Source organism: Artemia franciscana, chromosome 21 (assembly GCF_032884065.1).
Source record: "Artemia franciscana chromosome 21, ASM3288406v1, whole genome shotgun sequence".
NCBI classification, from domain to species: domain Eukaryota; kingdom Metazoa; phylum Arthropoda; class Branchiopoda; order Anostraca; family Artemiidae; genus Artemia; species Artemia franciscana.
The window spans coordinates 7371554-7393713 of NC_088883.1; the positions used below are offsets into that span (position 1 = coordinate 7371554).

The 22160-nt window shown below is 36.7% G+C and overlaps 1 protein-coding gene across 2 annotated transcripts in view; it reads left to right on the top strand.

The window, feature by feature from the left end:
* Window positions 1–22160, top strand: part of LOC136040640 (sodium/mannose cotransporter SLC5A10-like) — a 141972-nt gene that overhangs the window by 87469 nt on the left and 32343 nt on the right. For both annotated transcript variants that reach the window (XM_065724920.1, XM_065724921.1), the window contains exons 7-8: window positions 3506–3749; window positions 14309–14459. In XM_065724920.1, the coding sequence (XP_065580992.1) occupies window positions 3506–3749; window positions 14309–14459 (395 nt within the window). The remainder of the gene's footprint in view (window positions 1–3505; window positions 3750–14308; window positions 14460–22160) is intronic.

Here is a 22160-nt window from a genome sequence, read left to right on the forward strand (position 1 = left end):
TGTACTTTGAAAAGGGGGTTCTCAACAGCATCTTTATACCTAGCCAGAACAGTCGTAAATATTTTCAGAAAGTATAAAATAAAAGTGGGAGGAGGCAAGTGCCTCTTTGACCTTTCTATGCGCACGCTCATTCATAGGTCCGAAGGCGTGTACTCTTAAGACATACAGTTTACAACCCCTTACTTAGAGCTATTTCTCCAGCGACCTTTATCAAAAACAATGATTAAACATTTTCGGCTTTATGTTATTGATTTCATGTGAGTTACATGTTTGATGTGAGCGTTACTAATAAGTTTTTCCTCGGGAATGAAAGGGGATATATATAGGATTTACTTATGGATGTGAGATCTTGAGCAGAAAAATATGGAAAATTGAGAAGAAATAGATCTTTTTCACTCTAGTGCTCTTTAGGTTCTGTCGGAAGACGGTAAATTGTATGCAGCGAAATCTACCAGGCGATGTCGTTACGTGAAGTACGGTCGGCTGGTCTTATTGTGAGCAAAATTCTCCGAAACCTCCTTGGAAATTTAATCATCTTTATGATGTTTATGTTTAATTTTAAATAGGAATTTTACGTATGTATCTGGAAAAGGAGCCTGTTGCGTGTTTTACCAGTCGAAGTAAACTTGGAAATCGATTTCGTTCGATTTTCCCCCGCGCCCCTATCAGAGAAATTCTTGTTCCCAACTAAAGATTATTTGCCGCTCACGTCTTCTGGCTCTTACCCGTTTAGATGAATATTTGGGCTAGAATAGGTGACAAATTCAAATTAGGCAGGTATTTTGTTTTAGAATGCGTATTTTAGATACATTTAATAACAAATTTTGCTAGTTGACGTTACCTGGAACTTGATAATTCTGATTTTCCTCTCCCCCACTAGAACAGACTCTTGCTTTCGATGAAAATTATCGAGCAAGGTTCTATCCCATTTTGATGTACAAGTCAAAGAGCATGTGAAACTATAAGAGTGAAAGACTCAGCGATTTAACATGGAAAGATAGGAGTTGAAAACTACTAGCGCCAGATGCAGTTTAGTGGCTGGCGAAATCATTAAAATGTCTTTAAATAAGTAGAAAAAATTCTAGTCGAACTGAATAATTGGTAAAGGACTAACCAAATAGTATTGAAAACTCACAGTTTTCCCATGCTCTTATGGCCTGATCTGTATATTTATATCATGTAAAGGTGAAGTCTATTTGTAAGTCTTAAAAATCAAGTATTCGGCTGTTTAAGGTAGGTTAACCTACTATTTAAAAGACATATGTAAGGCCTACCCTATTTGTTTATGATGGCAAAGGGTTATGCCTGATTGCCTTCTTAACATAATTATGCATAGTTGGTGATTTTTTTTTACACTAGCGCCAGTTTCCACTCTTATGAGTTACCAATACTCTTTAGTACGGGTCCCATACACGTCTAATTAGATGCAGTCTAGGCAATTCAATCTTCAACTCTTGGTAATTAAAGGTGTGTTTAAGGAAGGATACCAGTAGGTCTCCTTACGTGAAGAGGATCGTTATTTGTAAGTTTTCCCGGCCGGAGAACCGAAGCTTTCAATTCTGAGCTAAAACAGAAGCGAAATAAATCGTTTGGCCCTACAAGGATATTTTTTTTCATCAGGTGGACACAAAATCTGCCTCACGGAATTAAAACATCTCATGGCAGATCTTGTTGGAATTGAAAGCAGTTAGCGCCAAGATCAGTTGAGTGGGAACAAAGCACATGAAATAAAGGCCTGTATTCATAAAATCTGCCGAAGAGATATTCGCGCTATGGCAAGAATTCGCTTGGTTTGGAAAGTGAATCCAGGCCACTACCGGAATTTATTCCTGGCTAGTGTTGTTTAGCACCAAAATTTGTGGCCTGGTTTAATTTTAGTTCTATTAATTTTGATTTTAGTTAACCTTAGCGATACTTTTTTTTACCGTCAATTGATTTCATTTATATATAAGCAAAACTGTAAAAAAGTGAATTGCAGTCTAGGCAAGGTTGGGGGATCCTATTATGGTCGATAGAGTCGTATCTGTCGTATGTAATTAGGTTAATCTTTCATGATTCATTTTGGAAATACATATAATAAGATTTCAAATTCATTTTGGTAGTGATTTATAATTATTTAAATTTTAGTTTTTCCCCAAAAGTTTAATGTTTAACAATAGGAGCAATTTCCTTTACCAATTTTTTTTGACAAAGAACAATTTGTGTGTTCGGCATCAGTGTGCCACTGAAGATGGCAATAATTCGGATAATAATTCGAATTAAAAGAGATCGCCAAGCAAGCATAATTTGGACTTGTGGCAGGGATTTTTGGACAACTGGTTTTAAGAATTAAGCATCAATTATTATAAATACTTTATCCTATGTAGTAAATAAATAAAATGATGATGGCACTTGTCCCATTCTCATCCTTCCAGTGAAATCGTAAAAAAGGCATTCATGGCTATTAAAATAATTACTAAGTAATTATAATAAATATAGGTAATGGTAATAAATTGATTTAACCTGAATTTACAAAGATGTTAAAGAAAAAACAGGTTGAGTATCTTAAAATTATTATACAAAGTGAAACAACACATTAACATAGAAACAATACAGTAAGCCGGGAGCCTTCGAAACCAGACTATAACACTTTTTTAGACTGGGGGGGGGGCATAAGACCTGCCATAATAATGTTTATTAGTTTATAATCAAGAAATGATCATGATTATTTGAAGTACAAAAGACTTTAAATACCCTTCAAAAAATGGAATATAATGGTTGTTTGCTCTACGGAATTGAAAACTGATTGTGTTGCTCTGACTATATTTTTTGGTACTTGTGTATTATTCAGAACACACTCAATAAGTAAGGTTAGGTTCTTTCTTGAAACAAACTACGATGCAGGTACGTTTTATGAGAATATCCGTTTTCATAGCCACAAAGACAAAACTCAAAGACAAAAGGTTAGGCTAGGTTAGAATTCTAAGTTGTAATTTTACAAATTTTTCTAATAAAGTATTATATTTTCATCATAGTTGGTTTTATTTCATTAGCTTTATCAAAAGTTTGGGCTGTATATTTGCACATTAGGGAAGGGGGTGCATTATATCAAATACCTAACTTAACCTAACCTAAACACCTCTATAAATAAAATATTTTATTAAAATGTACCTGCATCGTAGTTTATTTCACGAAAGAACCTAACTTAACTTTTTGAGTGTGTTCTGAATAATCCACAAGTATCTATTTTTTTTTTCAGTTCGATTTTTAATCCATACTTTTTCTATGCTTGTTTCTTACTTTCGTTTTATTGCTTTAAGAACAAATTTTTTCACCTCAAAGACTGTTAAACGATTTCTTGCTTATTTTTTCTGATTGTCTGATTTCTTGTTCACTCTTCTGTTTCTTGAAGTTTGTGTCTTTGGAGTTTCCTTTTTACTTGCTGTGTGTTTATAATTTTCCTACTGTATATCTATTCTAAGAACTGTGTTTCTAAACAAAAATGTTAAATAACTTTTAATTTCAGATGATGGTGCAGCGAGTATTGGCAGCTCGGTCGCTAAGCCATGCGCAAGGTGGCACCCTCTTTGCTGGTTGGGCTAAGGTTTTGCCTTTTTTTTTACTAGTCATACCCGGAATGGCAAGTCGAGTACTCTATCCAGACGAAGTTGCCTGCGTTGTGCCTGAACAATGTATGAAATACTGCGGAAGTGAAAATGGCTGCACAAATAATGCATATCCCAGACTAATTCTTGGTATTATGCCTGAAGGTAAGGTTTGTTTTGAAGGTATAGAAGGCTTAAAAAATTATTCTGTGGCTGAGACGAAGCACTAGCTTCTAAATAAAAGACCAGAAATAGTTTCTGAGACCACACCTATTAAAATTTCGTTTAATTTGAGTGCTTGTTTTAAGGATATCTTCCTGTGGATTTTTATCTGTAGTTCTATTATATATTTTTCTTGCATTGAAGACGGTTGGGGGGAGATCTCAACTGAAATATTTGCATAGTTTTTTTTCTATTTTTCACTGTCTCTCTACCTAGGCTAGGTAGAGATCTACTACATCTACTTTCGTCTCAAGAAGACGAAAGTGCGAAAAGAGCTATTGTTTCAAACACAACTTTACACTCCGGAATCAGACACATGATTAATTCAACAATGCATAAAATCTCCCGCGTAAATTCTCGTGAGGAGGTAAGTGCCTAGCTCTGACCCTGTGGATGTGAATGGCTGAATCAAATTGAAATTACCCAGATTCCTTTGCAGATTTCGGACTCTAAATTAAACCTTTATGAGTCATCGCTCGTCCCTATTTTAGGCTTAGATTAATTAACGGATTCTTTCAGGAAGTCTCATAGTTACACCTGGGTCCAGAGTTTAAATATTGCCATTGAAGATGAAATAAGTTAAATTTTCAAAAAGGGTATTTTCCGGATAAAAGGGCCAAGGGCCCCAAGGCTGTTGTTATCCTCTTTTTCTCTTCTTTACGATTCTTTTTTGCTTTTAAATAAAAGATCAATATACTCAAATATAATCTGACACAGCCGTCAATTACATACTGCAGATAAAAATCAGTAACACATTCAGTAACTAATGGTGGCAATTCTGCGAGACACCACCATTAGTGCCATTAAGTTAAATTTTAGGGGGGGGGGCTTACCTGTTCTAATCGGCAATTCCAATGCTGTATAATAGAAATTTCAAAACAAAAGTATAAAAATATGAGGTAGCATCATTCAGCAATGGGAGCTGGAGCTCCCCTCTGCCTCCCCCTTAATGGCTCCCATGGACAATATTGTATCACCGAACTTTGTTGTAGAGACCTGAGAGCTATTCTTCTTGTGAATCCTCTAGGTATTATTGCTATTCGGACAGATTAAGCAATCAGTTTTGAAGTTGAATTGTCTCATCAGGCAAGATAAATCCCTCCGCTAGGATTCATTTGCTTAGCTAAAAATCAAAAATCAAAAAGTGCTGGTCGTATCTTGGCATTTGTGTAAGAACTTCCGAGTGACCTGTCAGGGAAAAATCCCTGACAACAGCCGTCACATCAGTTCTTTTTCGCTTTTTACTTGATTAATTTAAAAAAATATTTTTTTTTAATGAAAGTAAGGAGCAACATTAAAACTTAAAACGAACAGAAATTACTCCGTATATGAAAGGGGCTTTTCCTCTTCAACGCCCCGCTCTTTACGCTAAAGTCTGACTCTTTTTTTTTAACTCTATTTTTAAAACAGTAAGAGACTTTAGCGTAAAGAGTGGGGCGTTGAGGAGGAAAAGCCCCTTTCATATACGGAGTAATTCTGTTCGTTTTAAATTTAATGTTGCTCCTTACTTTCATTTAAAAAAACTTGTTTTTTATTTATTTAATTTCTGGACGTTTTTGAATTAATGCATGTTTTGATCTTGGCTCTCCGCACATAAATAATTAAAACGAAATTTGCATATTAATTAATTGAAAATAATTGGAAGATTATGAGAAAAAAGGAGCGAGGGAGGAGGCCTAGTTGCCCTCCAAGTTTTTGATTACTTAAAAAAGCAACTAGAACTTTTAATTTTTTACAAACGTTTTCATTGGAAAAAAATATACGTAACTTACGAATTAACTTACGTAACGAACTTCTATATACGTATGTTTTTATTGCGTATATGAGGGGGTTCAACCTTCGTCGATACCTCGCTCTTTACACTAAAGTTTAAATTTTGTCCCAATTCCTTAAGAATGACCTCTGAATCACAAAGGCCGTAGAATAAATAGTTGAAATTACTAAAAACACTTTAGCGTAAAGAGTGAGGTATAACCAGGAGGTAAACCCCTCATATGCGTAATAATTTGTGCTCGTTTTAAGTTTTAATGCTGCTCCTTAATTTCAGTAAGAAAAAACTTTTCATATTTATTTTGGCATTGTTTTTTTCAAATAATGCTGGAAAATCCTGCGCCCCCTTCATTGAAAGTCCCTTCCCCCATGAGAAGTTTCTCCATGGAAATCCTCCCACGTAACCCCCCCCCCCTCAACTCTCCCCCCTAAACCAAAAAAAAATCCCCTTAAAAACGTCTGTACACTTCCCAGTAACTATTACTATATGTAAACACAGGTCAAAGTTTGTAACTTGTAGCCCCTCCCACGGGGACTGCGGAGGAGTAAGTCGTCCCTAAAGACATAGTTATTAGGTTTTTCGACTATGGTAAATAAAATGGTTGTCTCAGAATTTTGATCCGGTGACTTTTGGGAAGTGAGCGTGGGAGGGGGCCTAGGTGCCCTCCAATTTTTTTGGTCACGTAAAAAGGACACTAGAAATTTTAATTTCCGTTAGAATGAGCCCTCTCGCGACGTTCTAGGACCACTCAGTCGATACGATCACCCCTGGAAAGAAAAAACAAACAAAAAAACAAATAAATACGCATCCGTGATCTGTTTTCTGGTAAAAAATGTGAAATTCCACATTTTTGTGGATAGGAGCTTAAAACTTCTACAATGAGACAATAGTTTTCTCATTCGCTTTGAGTATTCCTTTGATACAGAATAAATAATTCATCTTTCCTGACTAGAATTGTCCATGTGAAAACAAAAAACTTGAATGAAAATTGTTAGGAAAAATCCTCAAAGAAAAGGAGCGAAATAGCAAATATTAAGTGTCTGGTACACGAAATCTTTTTCTGCTCGTGAACATTCGCAGTTCTATGTAAAATTTAATCGGAGACGCTGAAATCCTGTGGAACTCGTTGACGATGACGATTTTGAAAAAAGCCAGGCTTTTATGTACCTCAAATTTGCCTCAGAGACTACCGCATCCTCTCCGATTTCAATCCAAGCTACTGTATGGTCCTGAAGTATGCACGGATGTTAATTCAATCTCCTATACCACTTCCTGAATTCAGAATTGTCTTTTCATGACAGCCAGGCCCGGATTGAATAGGTGCCGGCCTGATTGGATTTTTTTTTTGCGAGCCTCTGATATATTAAATATTTTAATATAATATACCTGCACAGTTGTAAGAACTTTTAGGATTATCAGTTTTCTATGTTATGGAGTGTATATTATATAATAATAAACACATTAATAAATTTTATCCAGTATTGCAAACTTAAAATAAATATGTTTTTCATTATTGGAATGACTCATTATTCACCTCTTATCGTCAAAAATAATTTGCTTTAAATTTCAGAATCTGTTTTTTTTTTTTTTTGTTCATTTGATTGTTATGCGGAGCCCTTTCAAATGCGGGGTCTGGTTGGGCCCATTCGCACCAATCGCTCTTTATCCAGCCCTCAGCACAGCATTCTTTACATTAAGAAATTGACCCTCAGCCTGAACCTAAAAAAAAGAATCAAAGTGAAAGAAGTAGAGTGGTAGACTTTTCATTTCGGAATCTGCGCTTATTTGTTTGTTTTTTTTTGTTTTTTTAGCTTCGCAGTGAAAAAAAACATTTATATAGCAATTTATATGACACCAAACCACTTATTTACTTTTCATAACTAAAGTACTGAATATACTCATTTTGCAAGAGACTTGACTTACTTGACTTAAGGCTCCTGCCGCATGGGGTGCGGCGTAGAGAGCTTCGCAACTTGACTTCTCCAGGCGGACCGGTCTGCTGCTAAATGAGGCGCCTCGTCGACAGCAATGTTGGCCATCACCAAGAAGTTGTCGAGGCTGTCTTTCCACCTTGTCCGAGGTCTGCCCCTCGGGCGAGACCAGCCATGGGCTTTTGGGTCGAAGTCGTACACTATTCGGGCTGGCGTTGATGTCGGCATTCGTAGGAGGTGTTCGAACCATCTGAGAGACCTCTGCGCTATCTGGACGGAGAATGGCACCTTGGAGGTGAGAGTAAGCAACCTTGCGTTGCTTACAAAATCATCCCACCGGAATCCCTCGATCCGGCGAAGCTGTTTCGTCTGACAGACGTCTATCATTTTAAGGATGGTTGATTTGAGGGGCCAGGTTTCCGCCGCGTAGAGCAGGACGGAGCTTACGGATGCGTTATAGATTCGCATTTTCGTACGCCTTGAGATGTGCGGCATTCTCCATAGACTGTTGAGTCTACCGACGATGGAAGAGGCTTTCGATATTCGGCTGCATACCTCTTCGTCTACGGAGCCATCATTGGACAGCACAGAGCCGAGGTAAGTGAAGTTTTTAACGACTTCAACAAGTGTTCCGCAGACAGTTATGGTATCAGGGTGCGAGACTGGACCTGGGGGTTCAATTGCCATAATCTTAGTTTTGAGCCAGTTGATTTTCAGCCCCACTTTTGCTGCCTCTTCCTTCAGGACTTCAGGACAGCTTTTGCAAGAGAAAAGCTTTAAAATCTATTTTTTTTTAATCTAATAATTTTTTATATGCAGACGAGAAAGTCTATTTTTATCTCTAATATTACATGCTTCGTTAGTTTCTCCATTTTTCCTACGAAAATAACCAAACAAATTATCTTGACTTGTTGCGTCTAGCAAGTAATTACTTTTAACAGTTCACCCTCCTGAAGTGAAGCAGTGAGGACCCCCCAACGGGATGGAATTGAACGCCTCTGCTGCGACATGAAGCTGATTCAATGAGTGGTCAACTCATTTAGAAGGCAAAGAGAATGCGAAACTTAAAAGAGTTAGATTTAAGGTGATTTGATATGGAAAAATGGGGATTAAAAACTACTAACGTCATTGGCAGTCAGAATCGTAGCTCCATCATTTATATTGGGTGGGGGGGGGCAAGACGGGTCTATTTCTGGAGATTCGATTGAATTTCGAATCTCCAGCATGTCACCGATGCTGACAGTGTAACATCGGTGACTTCATTATGAAAAGTAGATCATTTCTTAGAAAATTAGATATTCGATACGAATAACCTATTATGTAATAGTATTGAAACTGAAATCCCTCTGTAAGTGATAATTAATTAGCATTTTTTATTTTCTAGGTTTATGTTAATACAATATCTAATCTGCACAAAACATAGTCTATACAAAGTAGATCTAAGTTGCTTTGGGAAAATCTTGGCAGGTTAAGTAAGCTAGTTCTGGTAAGCTTGCTGGAGACAAAATTTCGCTTTATTTACTCTCCACTGTATTTAAAAGCGGCTGATAAGATAACCGTGTTGCAGTATTGTGTTAAATCAAGACATCAAACGCTAGAGGGTGCGGAGGTTTTTTCCCTTTGGCACTGGGGCCAGTTTCCATCCTTATAAGATGAGAGATAAAATAATATTTATTTTCAAAAGACTATCACAAGCTCTATAGACCCGAATTTGCTTTATATGTCAGTAAAAGCTAAGAAAAAAAAAATTCAAAACAGTACATTAAGTCAAACACTTAAAATTAAAAGGAATTAAAAAAACAAAATCATCAAAGATAAAGGGCAAATCAGTAAACTTAACACTTAAATTACAAAAACATTGCAGTAAATCAAAAAAGAATAAAAACGGCCATAGAGGAAAAGGGGAATCTGGCAAGTACATAATCACGAATTGTTATTAAGGTGTTCCAGAATAAAGGGTATAAAACTTTTACGAAACCTTTCTGTAACAGCATGGATCGGAGAGTAAGTTGGGATTGCTAAGGAGGCTGACCGGGGGAATCGGAGTCTAATGGGATTGTGAAAATCAGGGAGTAAGTCCTCAGTACGGGGATTGGGAATGACTGATTTAGTGAAAAGTAGGCAAATTTTTCACCTCCTTTCTTTTAAGGAGGTAATGCGTGCAGCTTTAAGGAGGAAGGAGTATGGAATTTTGTCTTCTTTGTAAATGATCCTGAGCGAACGCTTTTGGACCGACTCGATTTTGTCACTAAGTTCATTTGAAAGTTGCGAATGCCAGACCGGACATGCATATTCCAATAACGGCCTGATAAAGGATAAGTAAACACGGAGGGAATGTATTTTAGGACAATTAAATTTGTTTAGCAGCTTAAAAATGGATAGTGAAACATTTGCTTGTTTAACAATGTTGGAAACATGTGTGTCCCACTTAAGATCATTAGAAACTGTGACACCAAGAAGCTTAACATGTTTCACTAGCATTTCGCTTGGGATCGGGTCGCAAAAAGCAGGAGTAGATTTCAAGAAGTTGATCGTCATTATCTGTGATTTAGTGGGATTTACTGTCATATTTAGATTCATCCGAACATTGGGTTAGGATTTCAACGGGGTCACTTTTAATATTCCTATGACATACTTCAAGGATCGACAAGTCATCCACATATTTCCATCTTTGGGGGAATTCCTTGCCAATTTCGTTAATCATGACAAGAAATAATAGTGGTTCCAATAAGGTTCCTTGAGGTATTCCACAGTACCTAGGGAGGGGGCTAGAGAAGGTATTTTTGTATTTTACAACTTGTAATCTGTCTGAAAGGAACGATTTAACAATATTTACTAAAAGTGGGTCAATTTCAAAGTTATCCTGTTGTAAACAAATTAGGATAGTGTGCTCAACTAAGTCAAACGCTTTTTGGAAATCGACTAAAACCAGGTTTAGCAAAACATTTGGTTTCTCTGGTTCACTTAGGATCGTGTGAATCAAGTGTACGAGGTAATGGGTAGTGGAGGTTTTTCTTAAATTACCAAACTGTCGGATGTCAATGCGTGGTATAATTTTAATTTTAAGCCAGTCACAAAGGAACCCTTCGTAAAGCTTAGAAAAAACTGGAGTGAGTGTAATAGGACGCATTTTGGTTATAGTCAGACTGGAAGATTTCTTTGGGATGGGTGTTATAAAACCTAGTTTCCATCAACTTGGGAATTTACCAGATTTTGTAATTTGGTTGAAAATATCAGATAAAGGTCCGGCAATTGTGTCTGAAAAGGCTTTAATCAAGTCAATTGGGATGTCTAATGGGCAGGTACTTGGTTTTTGAGCTTTCGGATTTTATTTATAACATCAGAGGGAGAAATTTGGGGGAAAGAGGTGGAGGGAGGAATGGTTTGACCTGAGCCAGTGAAAGGGGGGTGACTTTGTACTATGGACGCAAGATGCAGGTTCAAATCGTTGGCTATCTTGTAAGGGGGCTCAGGGAAATGAAAATTAACTTCAACAGGATTTTTTCCGCAAATCTCTTTAGTCTTCCTGTACCATTGTTTTGGTTTGTTAGAATACAGATCCTTAACCTTACTATTGTAATACTCAGAAGCTGCCTTTCTCAATTTTCTCTTCAGGAACTTTCTTAGATCATTAGCCTGTGTGATATGTCCTTGCTTGAACAAATTGATTTTTTTTTTCCTAATTAGTTTTTTAAAAGTCGCAGTAGGCCTAATGTAAGGTTTATCGGTAGAGCATATTTTAATTTTTTTTCACCAGAAAATGGGCTTCATAATTACTCCTCAATAAATTTTGGAGGGACAAAGCCTTGAAGTCGACATCATTTGTTTGGTACACAGGGGACCAATTTTCATTAGTGATCCAAGAGCCAAAATTGCCCATGGGCATAAGATGCCCATGCTCTATATAAAAGTTTTCGCGTGCTGACCAGCGGTCTGCGTTGGGCAGGAACCGATCTACTCATTCATTGCCTTCGGTCGGGAGTGCAATGCGTGGTTGGGGGCAAATCATCTGACGCTACCCGTGCTTCTAAACAAAAAAAAATTATATTTTGGTATTTTAACATGGATTTATCGAAATAAGAAACCACTTAGTGCTACAAGGATTAAAGTGGTACTACAAGAGCAAGGACTACAACAACTAAAAGGTCTTAAATTTTCTATGGTGGTGGTGGAGCTCCAGGCAATAACGCTTGAATCTCTGTCCCTAAGCAGCATAGGAAACAACAGTGCACCTCAAAATGACAAAGGAGTGGGGAAATCACTGAGCTTTATGCCAGGCAGTGGGGTGGATAACGCGCTACGGTGACGACAATACTAGGGATAATGTCATGAACCTTATCCCCAAGAAACGTCAAACAAAGATGATGATCGATATGATACAGAGTAAAAGTTCAGTTACGGCGTCCTGAATCTTTTGCAATGGGATGAAGGGGTATCTTGCTATGTAGGCCAAAGAGCATATGACTTTGTTAATTCAAGAGACGCTATATTAGATGAAGCTATGTTAGATAGCACTGCAATGGCCCTTGACTGTTCTCAATATCGACTTTTAACGGCCTTACAGTCAAGGAACTGGCAAAAAAAAACCGCTTGCGCCACTCGACTTGCCTTTGATAAATTATATAATAGGGACACACCTGTTGAAATGAATCTTGTTGTTGTAAATTTTCCTAAAAAGATAAAGAATACTTTGCTCCCGAAGTTAGAATATTCCATCCCAGAAGTTCGATTTGAGTGAAAGATACTTCAAAATCTTTCCTAGTTTGACAATACCAAAATAGATATCTGTGGGAGAAAAGTTACCCATAAGGGCTTTTGACACCAGAATAATTGACGGACCTAGATTTCTAATCTACATGTCGAAATAGAAGTGTAAAAGAATTCCACAAGGATGTCATAAAAATGGATTAGTAGAAACTATGGAAGATAAGCTGATCGAAGGCCCTTAGCGCTCATAATGATTTACCTGTCGGGCACTGGCTCCAAATATCCAGGTTGCAGAAGAGGTAAAAGACGCCGCTGGTCAATCAAGCCCACAAATCTCAGACAGTTGAACCCACAAAAAGTTAAAAGCTCAGAATAGGCATGTTCACGATGAGGAATACTAATCAAGAAGAAGAAGACGAAAATTATGTAAGAGAAATAGGGTAATTTCAGGTGAGTTTGAAGAAAAACCTAATATATATTTCTGTAAGTACAATTTGTCAACTTTGAGGCAGAAGTTCTGGACCCCTCAAGGCCCGTCTCCACCAATTTCTAGTCTCTATGTATTAATGCTCGCCATAGAAATTAAATGCCGTCCTTTGAAGTTTAACAACGTCAAGAGAGGCGACTTTTCTTAGAAAAACAGGTGAATAATGTCGTTTACTTTTGAAGAGCGTAGGATGCAAGTTTAATTATTTTCGAGAGGTTGGCTGATAGTTTCTAAAGAAACAAAACTTGTCCAAGTTTTTATATGCCAAACTTTATGCTCAAATTATTTTTTTGGATGGTCGCCAAAAAGATTTGATTGATTGTATTTACAAGTAGCGGAGAGGACAAACTATGGATAAAAGAACCGTAGAAATATTGAACCCCAGAAATAAATGCGGCCTTTGTTGAATAATTCAGTGTCAAATCCTTGAAGATTCCAGTGCACATTTTGATGAAACATTTCCAGACATTCTCATTAGACATAAGTACGTAGGAATTGAGTTATTTTGTAAGAGGGAGGATTTATCTAAACTGCGAACAAGAAGGGAAAGGAGATATTTTCATCAGACACCTGCGTAATAATTCAGCTTTTTGACGAAATCGAAAATTGTCTAAATTACAAAAAATTAAGGAAAGGGGAAGAGTTATTTCGATCCAGTACCTAGGCAGAAACAGCAGTGTTTTTGACTAGTATAAAACTTCTACCCAAAGTCTACCTTAAATTGGCTACCTTTTCAAAATAGGTTTCTAAGGATGAAACTGCCGTGGGTACAGAAATTTTTGAGGTAAAGAATTTCAGATAAATAATCTAATATTTATAACAGGTTTTTACTTTTCACCATTGTATTTTTATTAAAATAAAACAGAGGGCGCTGTTGGTACTAGAAAGAAGCAAATTGAATCTGAAATTTTCATTTTTCCCATATCTTTACCCTTAAGAAGTAGGAAAAGCCAAATTTAATTAAAAAAATAAATTCATTAATAAATGGAAATTTTGTTAATAAATGAAAATTTTGTTAAATATTACCAGAAAAATTTTTGGAAGCTTGGGGGGGCTAATCAAGATTTTCCCCGTGTGCTAGATAGGCCAAAACTGCCCCTGTTAATGCATTAGTAAATAATAGCAATAATATATTTACTTCTGTTAATGATAGATTTGCACTTTGTTTCAACTAGAATAAAGAAGAATGTATCTTCTATAAGTCCACTTAACTCCTAACCTGCACACCTGACAGCTGATCTGACGTCTTATAAGTTTTTTTTTATGAAAAAGGAGCTTTTAACTTTTTTTCACAAATCAGTTCTTTTTCAACTGTTTCTAAACTTAGTAATTTTCAAAATTGTTATCAGGAACTTGAGGAGCTATGGTGGTAGTGATTTTTGCAGCTTTTATGTCTGACCTTACACATACACTTTCAACATAATTCTAATTTGTATAATCATATTCCTAAAACTAGTATACTCAAAATCCTTTTCGGGAATGATAGATGCTATGATGGCTGTGATGTTTGCAGCTTTAATGTTTGAACTTACACACATATTTTCAATATACTTCTAATTTGTACAATTATATCTCTAAAACTAGTAATTTTCTAAATTGTTTTCAGGTATGAGGGGCGCTATGATGGCAGTGATGCTTGCAGCTTTAATGTCTGACCTAAGTTCTATTTTCAATAGCGCTTCAACTTTATTCACCCTTGATCTTTGGAGAAGAATACGCCCACAAGCATCTTCCAGAGAAATCCTAATAGTTGGAAAGTAAGTTTACCTTTTTTTTCTTAATATTTTCTACAGCCATCTTATCACAGAGCTTGCATTCGTCATAAAATTCTGGATCAAGTCCAGAGCAGATATATTGGAGATGCTAGAAGAGGGCTCCGACTCTATAGGATGTTCCCTAGATCTGAAAAATTCAGCCTCGAGCTGGGGATCTCGGCAAAAATATATATATATCAACATTACTCTCAAAAAGCATATTAAATGTATATGTTTTAAGTATTTAATACTACTACTACTACTAATAACTCACTGCAGCACCAAGCCGCCTGAGGCCAACACAGCTACGCACGCTCCTCCTCCAACCTAATCTATTTAAAGCCTCCCTCTTTACACCCTCCCAGGAAGTTCCCATTTCCTTTAAATCCTTATTTATGACATCCTCCCAACCCAGACAAGGACGACCTGCTTTCCGTGTAGCCCCAGAAGGTTGGCCAAAAAGGACAATCTTCGGTAATCTGTCATCCTTCATCCGTAGAACGTGGCCTAGCCATCTCAACCTTTCTTTCATTATAGCCCCAGAAAGCGGGATTGAACCACACTTTTCGTACAACCTACTGTTTGAAATACGGTCAGTCAGCCGGGTACCCAGAACAATCCGTAGGCAATTTCTCTGGAAAACATCTAGTAAATTTTCATCTGCTTTTCGGAGTGTCCATGCTTCAGAGCCATATTTGACCACTGTCATCACTGTAGCTTCCAATATTCTAATCTTGGTTTGTAGGCTTATCTTTCTATTCTTCCAAACTTTTTTTAACTGTGAAAAAACACCCTGAGCTTTAGCTATTCTACTTTTAACATCTTCACTGCTCCCACCATCTTTACTAATAATACTACCAAGGTAACTGAAGCTCCCAACCTGATCAATCTTTTCGTTACCTAAGGTCACCTGTTCTAATAGTAAGTATTTAATATGTAAATTTTATTTTTTTTAAATATGTAAATGTTCTATAGTAAGTATTTAATATGTTGAGATTTTTCTCTAACTTTAGAATCATTTGTAGGTGAATCTTAGAATTATGTAAAATTATCTGTAGCAGTTTGAGCTTGGGAGGCATTAGCTAGAAACTGTCCTAGCCAACTCTTATTATCTTTTGCATTAAACGGACTCTATGTCTAATGTTAATGTATATGCTATAAATATTGTTATGACTTAAGATTTTTTCTTCTAACTTCAAAATCATTTGCAAGTAAATCCTCGATTTTTTTTAATTCTCTGTAGCAGCCTTGTGCGTGAGTGTTTTCTATGAATTAATTCAGATTCAGCCGATAGATTCAATACAAAAATGAATCAAGTACCCATTCGCTTTTTGCAAAATCTTCGTATTTTGAGTTAAAGCAGTGCCCGCACATATATTTACTAGATTTTTTGGCTTCGGCATTCTGAGCTTCACGATCTGATACTAGTGTAATAAAGATATCAGTCGACGTCAATATTGTCTTGTGAACTCTCATCAGTAAGAATGTTTAGTTGGATTTTGACGTCAATTCCTCATTGTTCTGTTGCTCATCTTCTCATTTGGAGATGTTGGTTCATCTGTTTCTTTTATTTCGATATCTCCAAATTTAGAACCTGTTGCTAGTGTAATTATGCCGCTATTCAGCATCGACTTCGTCTAGAAGCTTTTCTCACCAATTTCCTCCACCAATGCTCCACTCAACATAATGGTGCCAGTTGGGGGAGGAGGCAGGGAGAGAGGGGCTGAGGCAATTGGCCCTTGTCTAGATATTTTGTCTCACCTAAATTATGAGAAATCTCGTTTCTTAGTATTTTTGCTGGAAAATAGAAAAAAGTTACATATATTGATCGTCCTTCCTGGATTTTGAGAATACATTTTACCCCTTCCGCCCTCCTAGATTTTTGTGAATTGGCATCCCCAACTTTAAAAACCTGCGGCTAGTGTGGTTAAGACGCCATTCGTTATCGAATTTGTCTCATTAGCCTTTTTTGTACGCCTCCTGATAAGACTTGTGCCGCCTATTCCTCCATATTCCGTTGCATGTATTCTTCTTTTGAATTAATTTACTGCTCATTCATCAACTTCCTTGATCTTGGCCTCATTCTTTTTGGCGTCATTCAAAATCGACTTTCAGCATTAATCTTAAGCCTATTGGGGATGTTTTTGCCAAAAGTTCCTCAATAGATAGATAGATAGATAGATAGGTGTATTTCAAAAACCCATATAAAAATATAAATAAATAACAAACAAGCAAGGAAATTAACAGTACGAACACGCACAAAAAACAGAATTCAACGCAAAAAGTGCCTAATCTAACTACAAAAGAAATTAGTCATATAAAACTTTTTCTTCTTATTAAGGATTTATCTATATATACTCCCAACGACGAATCCAACGACGTAGAATCATAGCCGGTAAATTAAATTTAAAATAAACTTCCTCTCCAAAACTAGGTTTTGCCTGATTATAATGTTGTAGGGTTGTAGAATCTAAAACCAGCCCTTGCCAATGCTGAATTACCTGACTCTCTAATATAAATCGTACCTGGCTTTCTAAATTTATTGGTACATCACTAGAGCAAAGACCATTATTCCATAAATAAGGCATTCCTACTTTTTCTAGTAATGATTTAATTTGGGATGGCCACGAGGTTTTTAAACCACATTTCAACATCTCTTCATATGCCACTCTTACTAGTCTATCTTCATTACTCTTGGTTAACTTCAACCAGAATCTAAGCATTAAAATATACCTACGTAGCTTTAAAGAAAATAGGCCCATATCACCTTTCAGAATCTGTGAATGAGTTGTCTGATGTAGAACAAACACTCTTTTATAATACTGGAGCTGAAGGGACTCCAGTTTTAGCACAGTATTCAGTAGCATATCTTCTAGCTGTGAAGTAGTATAGCCTGAATTCTTCTTCAATTTTTGTATCCCCAGCCTTGGAACCTGCTGCTAGTGTTGTAATGACATGTTTCAGCAACGACTTCGTCCTATTAATATTTATCTGTAAACCTGTTGGGCAGGGCGTAATTTAATATGGGGCAGGGGGCAACTGTCAATCCTAGACCTCGTTTTGCCCCAACCTTCCTCCCCAGTCCTCAGTTTCTCCCCCCTCCCTCAGCTAAAATTTAGTTTCTTCAAAAATCTTGTCAAAAGTAAGATATTCCTGCATAATTCAAGCATCCACAGAAACGGGTCAGTTTTCTTAGTAGATCTTTATCTTTTTGGTACTATTAGGCTCATTTTTGAGTTTCCACTGTGATTTTCATTCGATTTGGCTCCAACTCCCCCCTGGATTTTGAGGAAATTACGCCACTGCTGTTGCGAAGGCTCTTGCCACCAGTTTCTTAATGTTCTGCTGGGTATTATCTCCGGAATGAGCCACCAGTGCTATGATTTACCGGGATTTGTATTCTTAACTGTATACCATTTATTCCTGATTACTGAAATTGGAAGAACAATTACAGAAAATCAAAACACTGCTACCATATGGTTTTTTTTATATATTGTTTCCTTTTTTTGGATTAATATGGAAACTATTTCACAGTATGTCTTCACCAGAATCAAATTCCGGGTCTGTAGCACGGTTGCCAGCTGCCAATGTCTAAAAACAATGCAAATCAAGGCAAAAAACTGTGATATTTGCTTAAAAGGAGTCTAACTCAAAAAATGTTTGCATCCCCTATGAGGTGAAAAGAAGTGCGTTTCGCCCTCAAAGCTTGCAAGTTGACAACCCTGTTCCTTGTGTTAAATGAACATCTGACGAAGTTGCTTAATACTGATGTTTATAGCGAATGAAAAATGACACGCAAAAAGAGCGATTTTTACTTTTCTGTATCACCTAAGAGGTAAAAAAGAATGCATTTCTCACGAAAAGTATGCAAGTTGGCAACCCTGGTCAGTACTGAGCTTATGAAGCTGAGTTCAAACTTCTGGTGCATTATTACCAAGAAGAGACTGATCCTGCCTCACCACTGCAGGGCAGAAAAGAAGAAAAACATATAGTGAACCAGCTAACTTTAAAATCCAATTCAAAAAACAATTTCTTCTTCTTCTGGCTTGAACGGTTTTGGAGACAATTTCTCATAATCTCATCACCGTAATCAAATTCCGGACCTGTGGTGGGCTTATGAAACTAAGTTAGAACTCTGAGTCTGTATTACCAAGCAGAGATCAATTTACTACTACAGGATCGTCACGTTAAACTGATTAGTTTTGCTTATCTATTTCCGCGGTTCAGCATTGTACCCCAATTATTTCCGAATAATCAAAAGAAAAATCTTAGAAATCGTAGTTTTTCGGCATTAATAGACCTAAGATAGGTCCAGGAATAAAAAAAAAATTCACCGTTTTGATATCATCGGTGCTGTAACAGTATAATTTCTTTTACGTCCCCTAACAGAAATTGTATTAAATATTAAAGTGAATAATGAAAATCCTGAATAAGCTTAAGCTGATAAATTTTTGCATAAGCTGCACATATAACTGGTTACTTGGTGATTCAACGTCTTCCCCCCTCCCCCTGGCCTTAAAGGTTTTACTGAAGTCTTCAAATTAAAAATTATGTTCAATGTATTGAAATCTTATTATATATGTAATGGTTAGCCCAAATTCCAGGCAAGAAAATTCGCCTTCTGAAGGTACCACCTTGTTTATGTAGACCAAGGGCTCGCGACCGGGGTACACTCACCTCCAAGCAGGGCTGTGTCCAGGTTCATTTTCGGGGTTTTTACAAAAAAGACTTTAAAAAACATATACAAATTTTGTTTATGTTCATTTTTGCTACGTTTTTACGAGTCAGACGAGCATTTAGGGGAATTCAAGCCCCCTAATCCCCCTTGATACGGCATTGCCTCCAAGTGTGCAAAAGAATATTTTAAAGAAGGAATAATATCAAGTTATTGTCTAATATAGTACGTTTGTCATATAATAGCTCAGCAAAACCTCGCAGCATGTTCTAAAGAGGGAGGGGGTCAGATCATATTATCGGATTCAAAGGGACATTTACTTAGAAAAGGCTAGGAATTCCTGGTCCAGATAGTAGACTGCATTTTATTTAGTCTTTTTTCCTACTGATAAAACCTTTTGTGGTAATCAAGTTTTCATTGCTGTCAGACGTCAGGTCCTCTGCTTGGTTGCGGAGTTGTGTTTTTCGAAGATATGAAATATAAATACTTTCTCGTATCTATGGTCCACAGTGCCCTATATTAATGGTAAAAATTCAGTAGTATTTTAACATATTAATTGACAGACTTCCTGTCTCCTTAGGTCTGGGTTATGGAATCGATTAAGATTTTTTTTATCGGATTAGTATAGAGACGTCCCTTCCCGGTAGGTCTGTGTTATCCTTGGAACTGGGTAAGGAAGCCTGATTTTCCTACTGTCCACAATCGCTATCTTCTACTATTACTTACTTCTTACGTCTTTTATAGAAAGAAACAGGCTTCATCAGCTCTCCCGATACTTAGAAGTTGACAGACTGTTTTTTACCACGTGGATCCATTTTGGGTCCTGGTGGATGGGGGAATATTCTATAACCCTGACGAGTCTCATCTTCCTTGTTGGTGAAAATTGCCCAGGACTTCCAGTTTGGTCTTGATCGTGGCTAGCAGGGTTGTGCTTTGACCTCTAAGGCGTTTCACTTTTTTTGTAGAAAGACACAGGCTTCATCAGCTCTCCCGTACTTAGAAGTAGACGGACGGTTTTACCATAAGTAAGAAGTAAGAAGTAGTTTGGGACGGGAGTCAGTGGCGTGATTCTGTAAGCTCAGCCAGAGTCGACCCAACTCTAAATGGGTACCTAGAGAATTCTGGAAAAGGTAAACAGGAAGGGTGTGCAAAAGCACAGGGATTGACCCCAAACTCCCCATTGCACTTCCTGGCTAAAGGGCCAAGAAACGGAGTTCAGCACCGCCGGTAGGTTTTGTAAAAGTCTATTGCCGTATTCTTTACCTTTTTTTTTTTTTTTTTTTACCTTTTATCTAAGGTGTTTTCCTAAAGCGCAGATACATGCTGGTTAATGATTTTTTCGGATTGGTGGTAGACGTGTTCAAACCAGATGATCCGCTGTTTCTTTCTACTTTTTACAACCTTTTCACTCTTATAATGACACGCTCTTTACATCGTATCCTTTGTATTAGTAACTGATTCTCGTGTTTCTCCGCAATAGTTTTTCTAGATTGGGTACCCGTCTCCTATTTTTGTCATCACGTGGAACTCAGTGAGAATTTCAGGGAATTGAAGCATCCCCTGTGGGATTTTTATTGATTTATTGCGAAATTCCCTTGATGCACGGAAAAATATATGGAATATTTTCGTAGTGAAAGAATTAATGACCGACTTTGAATGACCATTGAATAATATAGCCTTAAAAATTTTAATTCCAAAAAAATCTATCTAAGTAGATCTTGGAAATAGAATAATATTCAATAAAACTAGAGAGTTAAATAGATATAACGAGTTTCCAATTTTTTTAACATCATATTATTGATGAAAATGCAGTTAATATTCAAAGCTAGAAATGAAGATAATGAAAGTGTGGATATCTCTCTGAGTACTTACATATGTGTCTATTGCTGGGGGAGGGGTCAAGAAACTATTGATAAGTGCTTTGTGCTCAAGCTTTTATGTATTTGTTTATTTTGAGAGGGACACAAATGTGAAAATAAAAAATATAATATTTATTTAAAATTATTGATACAGTCTTAAGTATCCCGTTTGAGGGAGGAGGTAGGGTAGGGGTACGAGTATGAAGGTCATCCTATTGTACCTGTTCATATTTTTTAAAGTTTTTTTCAAGTGAGTGACCATTTGAGGCATTAATTTGGGATGTAAGATGCTAATCTAAATTATTAGATCCTTTCAGAGACTTGACAGGCTTCCTAGTCTCCAATGGTTCCAAATAAGTAATATAATCCCAATATAACGTAATTTTCTAAATCCTCAAACTATTGTGAGCTGGTAATTTTAATTATAGGGGGAGGGGAGTGATGTAAGAGCAGAGGCTGAATAAGGCCCTTCAAGCAGCCATGTTACGATAGAAAATGTTTTAATATTTATCAAAAACCAGTTCTTTTTGAATAATAATTCCCTCATTTCCTCTAAGTGACACTTAAACTTTTTAAAATGTGTAGAGTTTAACCTAAAATCCCACCCACTTTTATCTCCACTTTAAATATTATCATTTGTCTAAAATATTACTTTCATTTAAAATGATAGTCAGAAAGTGGTTTCGTACTGTTTCGCCGCTACAAAATTAGTTTCACCTACAAAAATAAACCGTAGTACAAAGAGGACGTCCTCTTATCACAAGAAGTCCCCGCTCACAGTAGTTTATCATCTTATTATAAAACCTCCGTTCTCTTTTTAATTAATATCTTAACACACGTCCAAAAACCATTGACGAAACGTCCGAATCTTTACCTGTCCCTTTCCTAAAACATAGATAAATCATGTATGGAGAGAATTAGAACCCCTTACGAAATTCAATAAAAAGGTTGTCTGGAGTTTACTTCAGTCATAAATTCCGTCCTTTTTTGCCTTGTTGGCAATTTCATCTGAGTGACATGTAATTGTAGAACATTAAATTTTATGTCTTTAACCCTTAGCAGACATTTTAGTGGTATTTCTGGTTGCTAGTGAGGTAGCAAATGCCACGAATTAGTTACATAACTCCTAGTTACTAAGATTCCTAGTTACGTAACTGTAAAACTGACAGG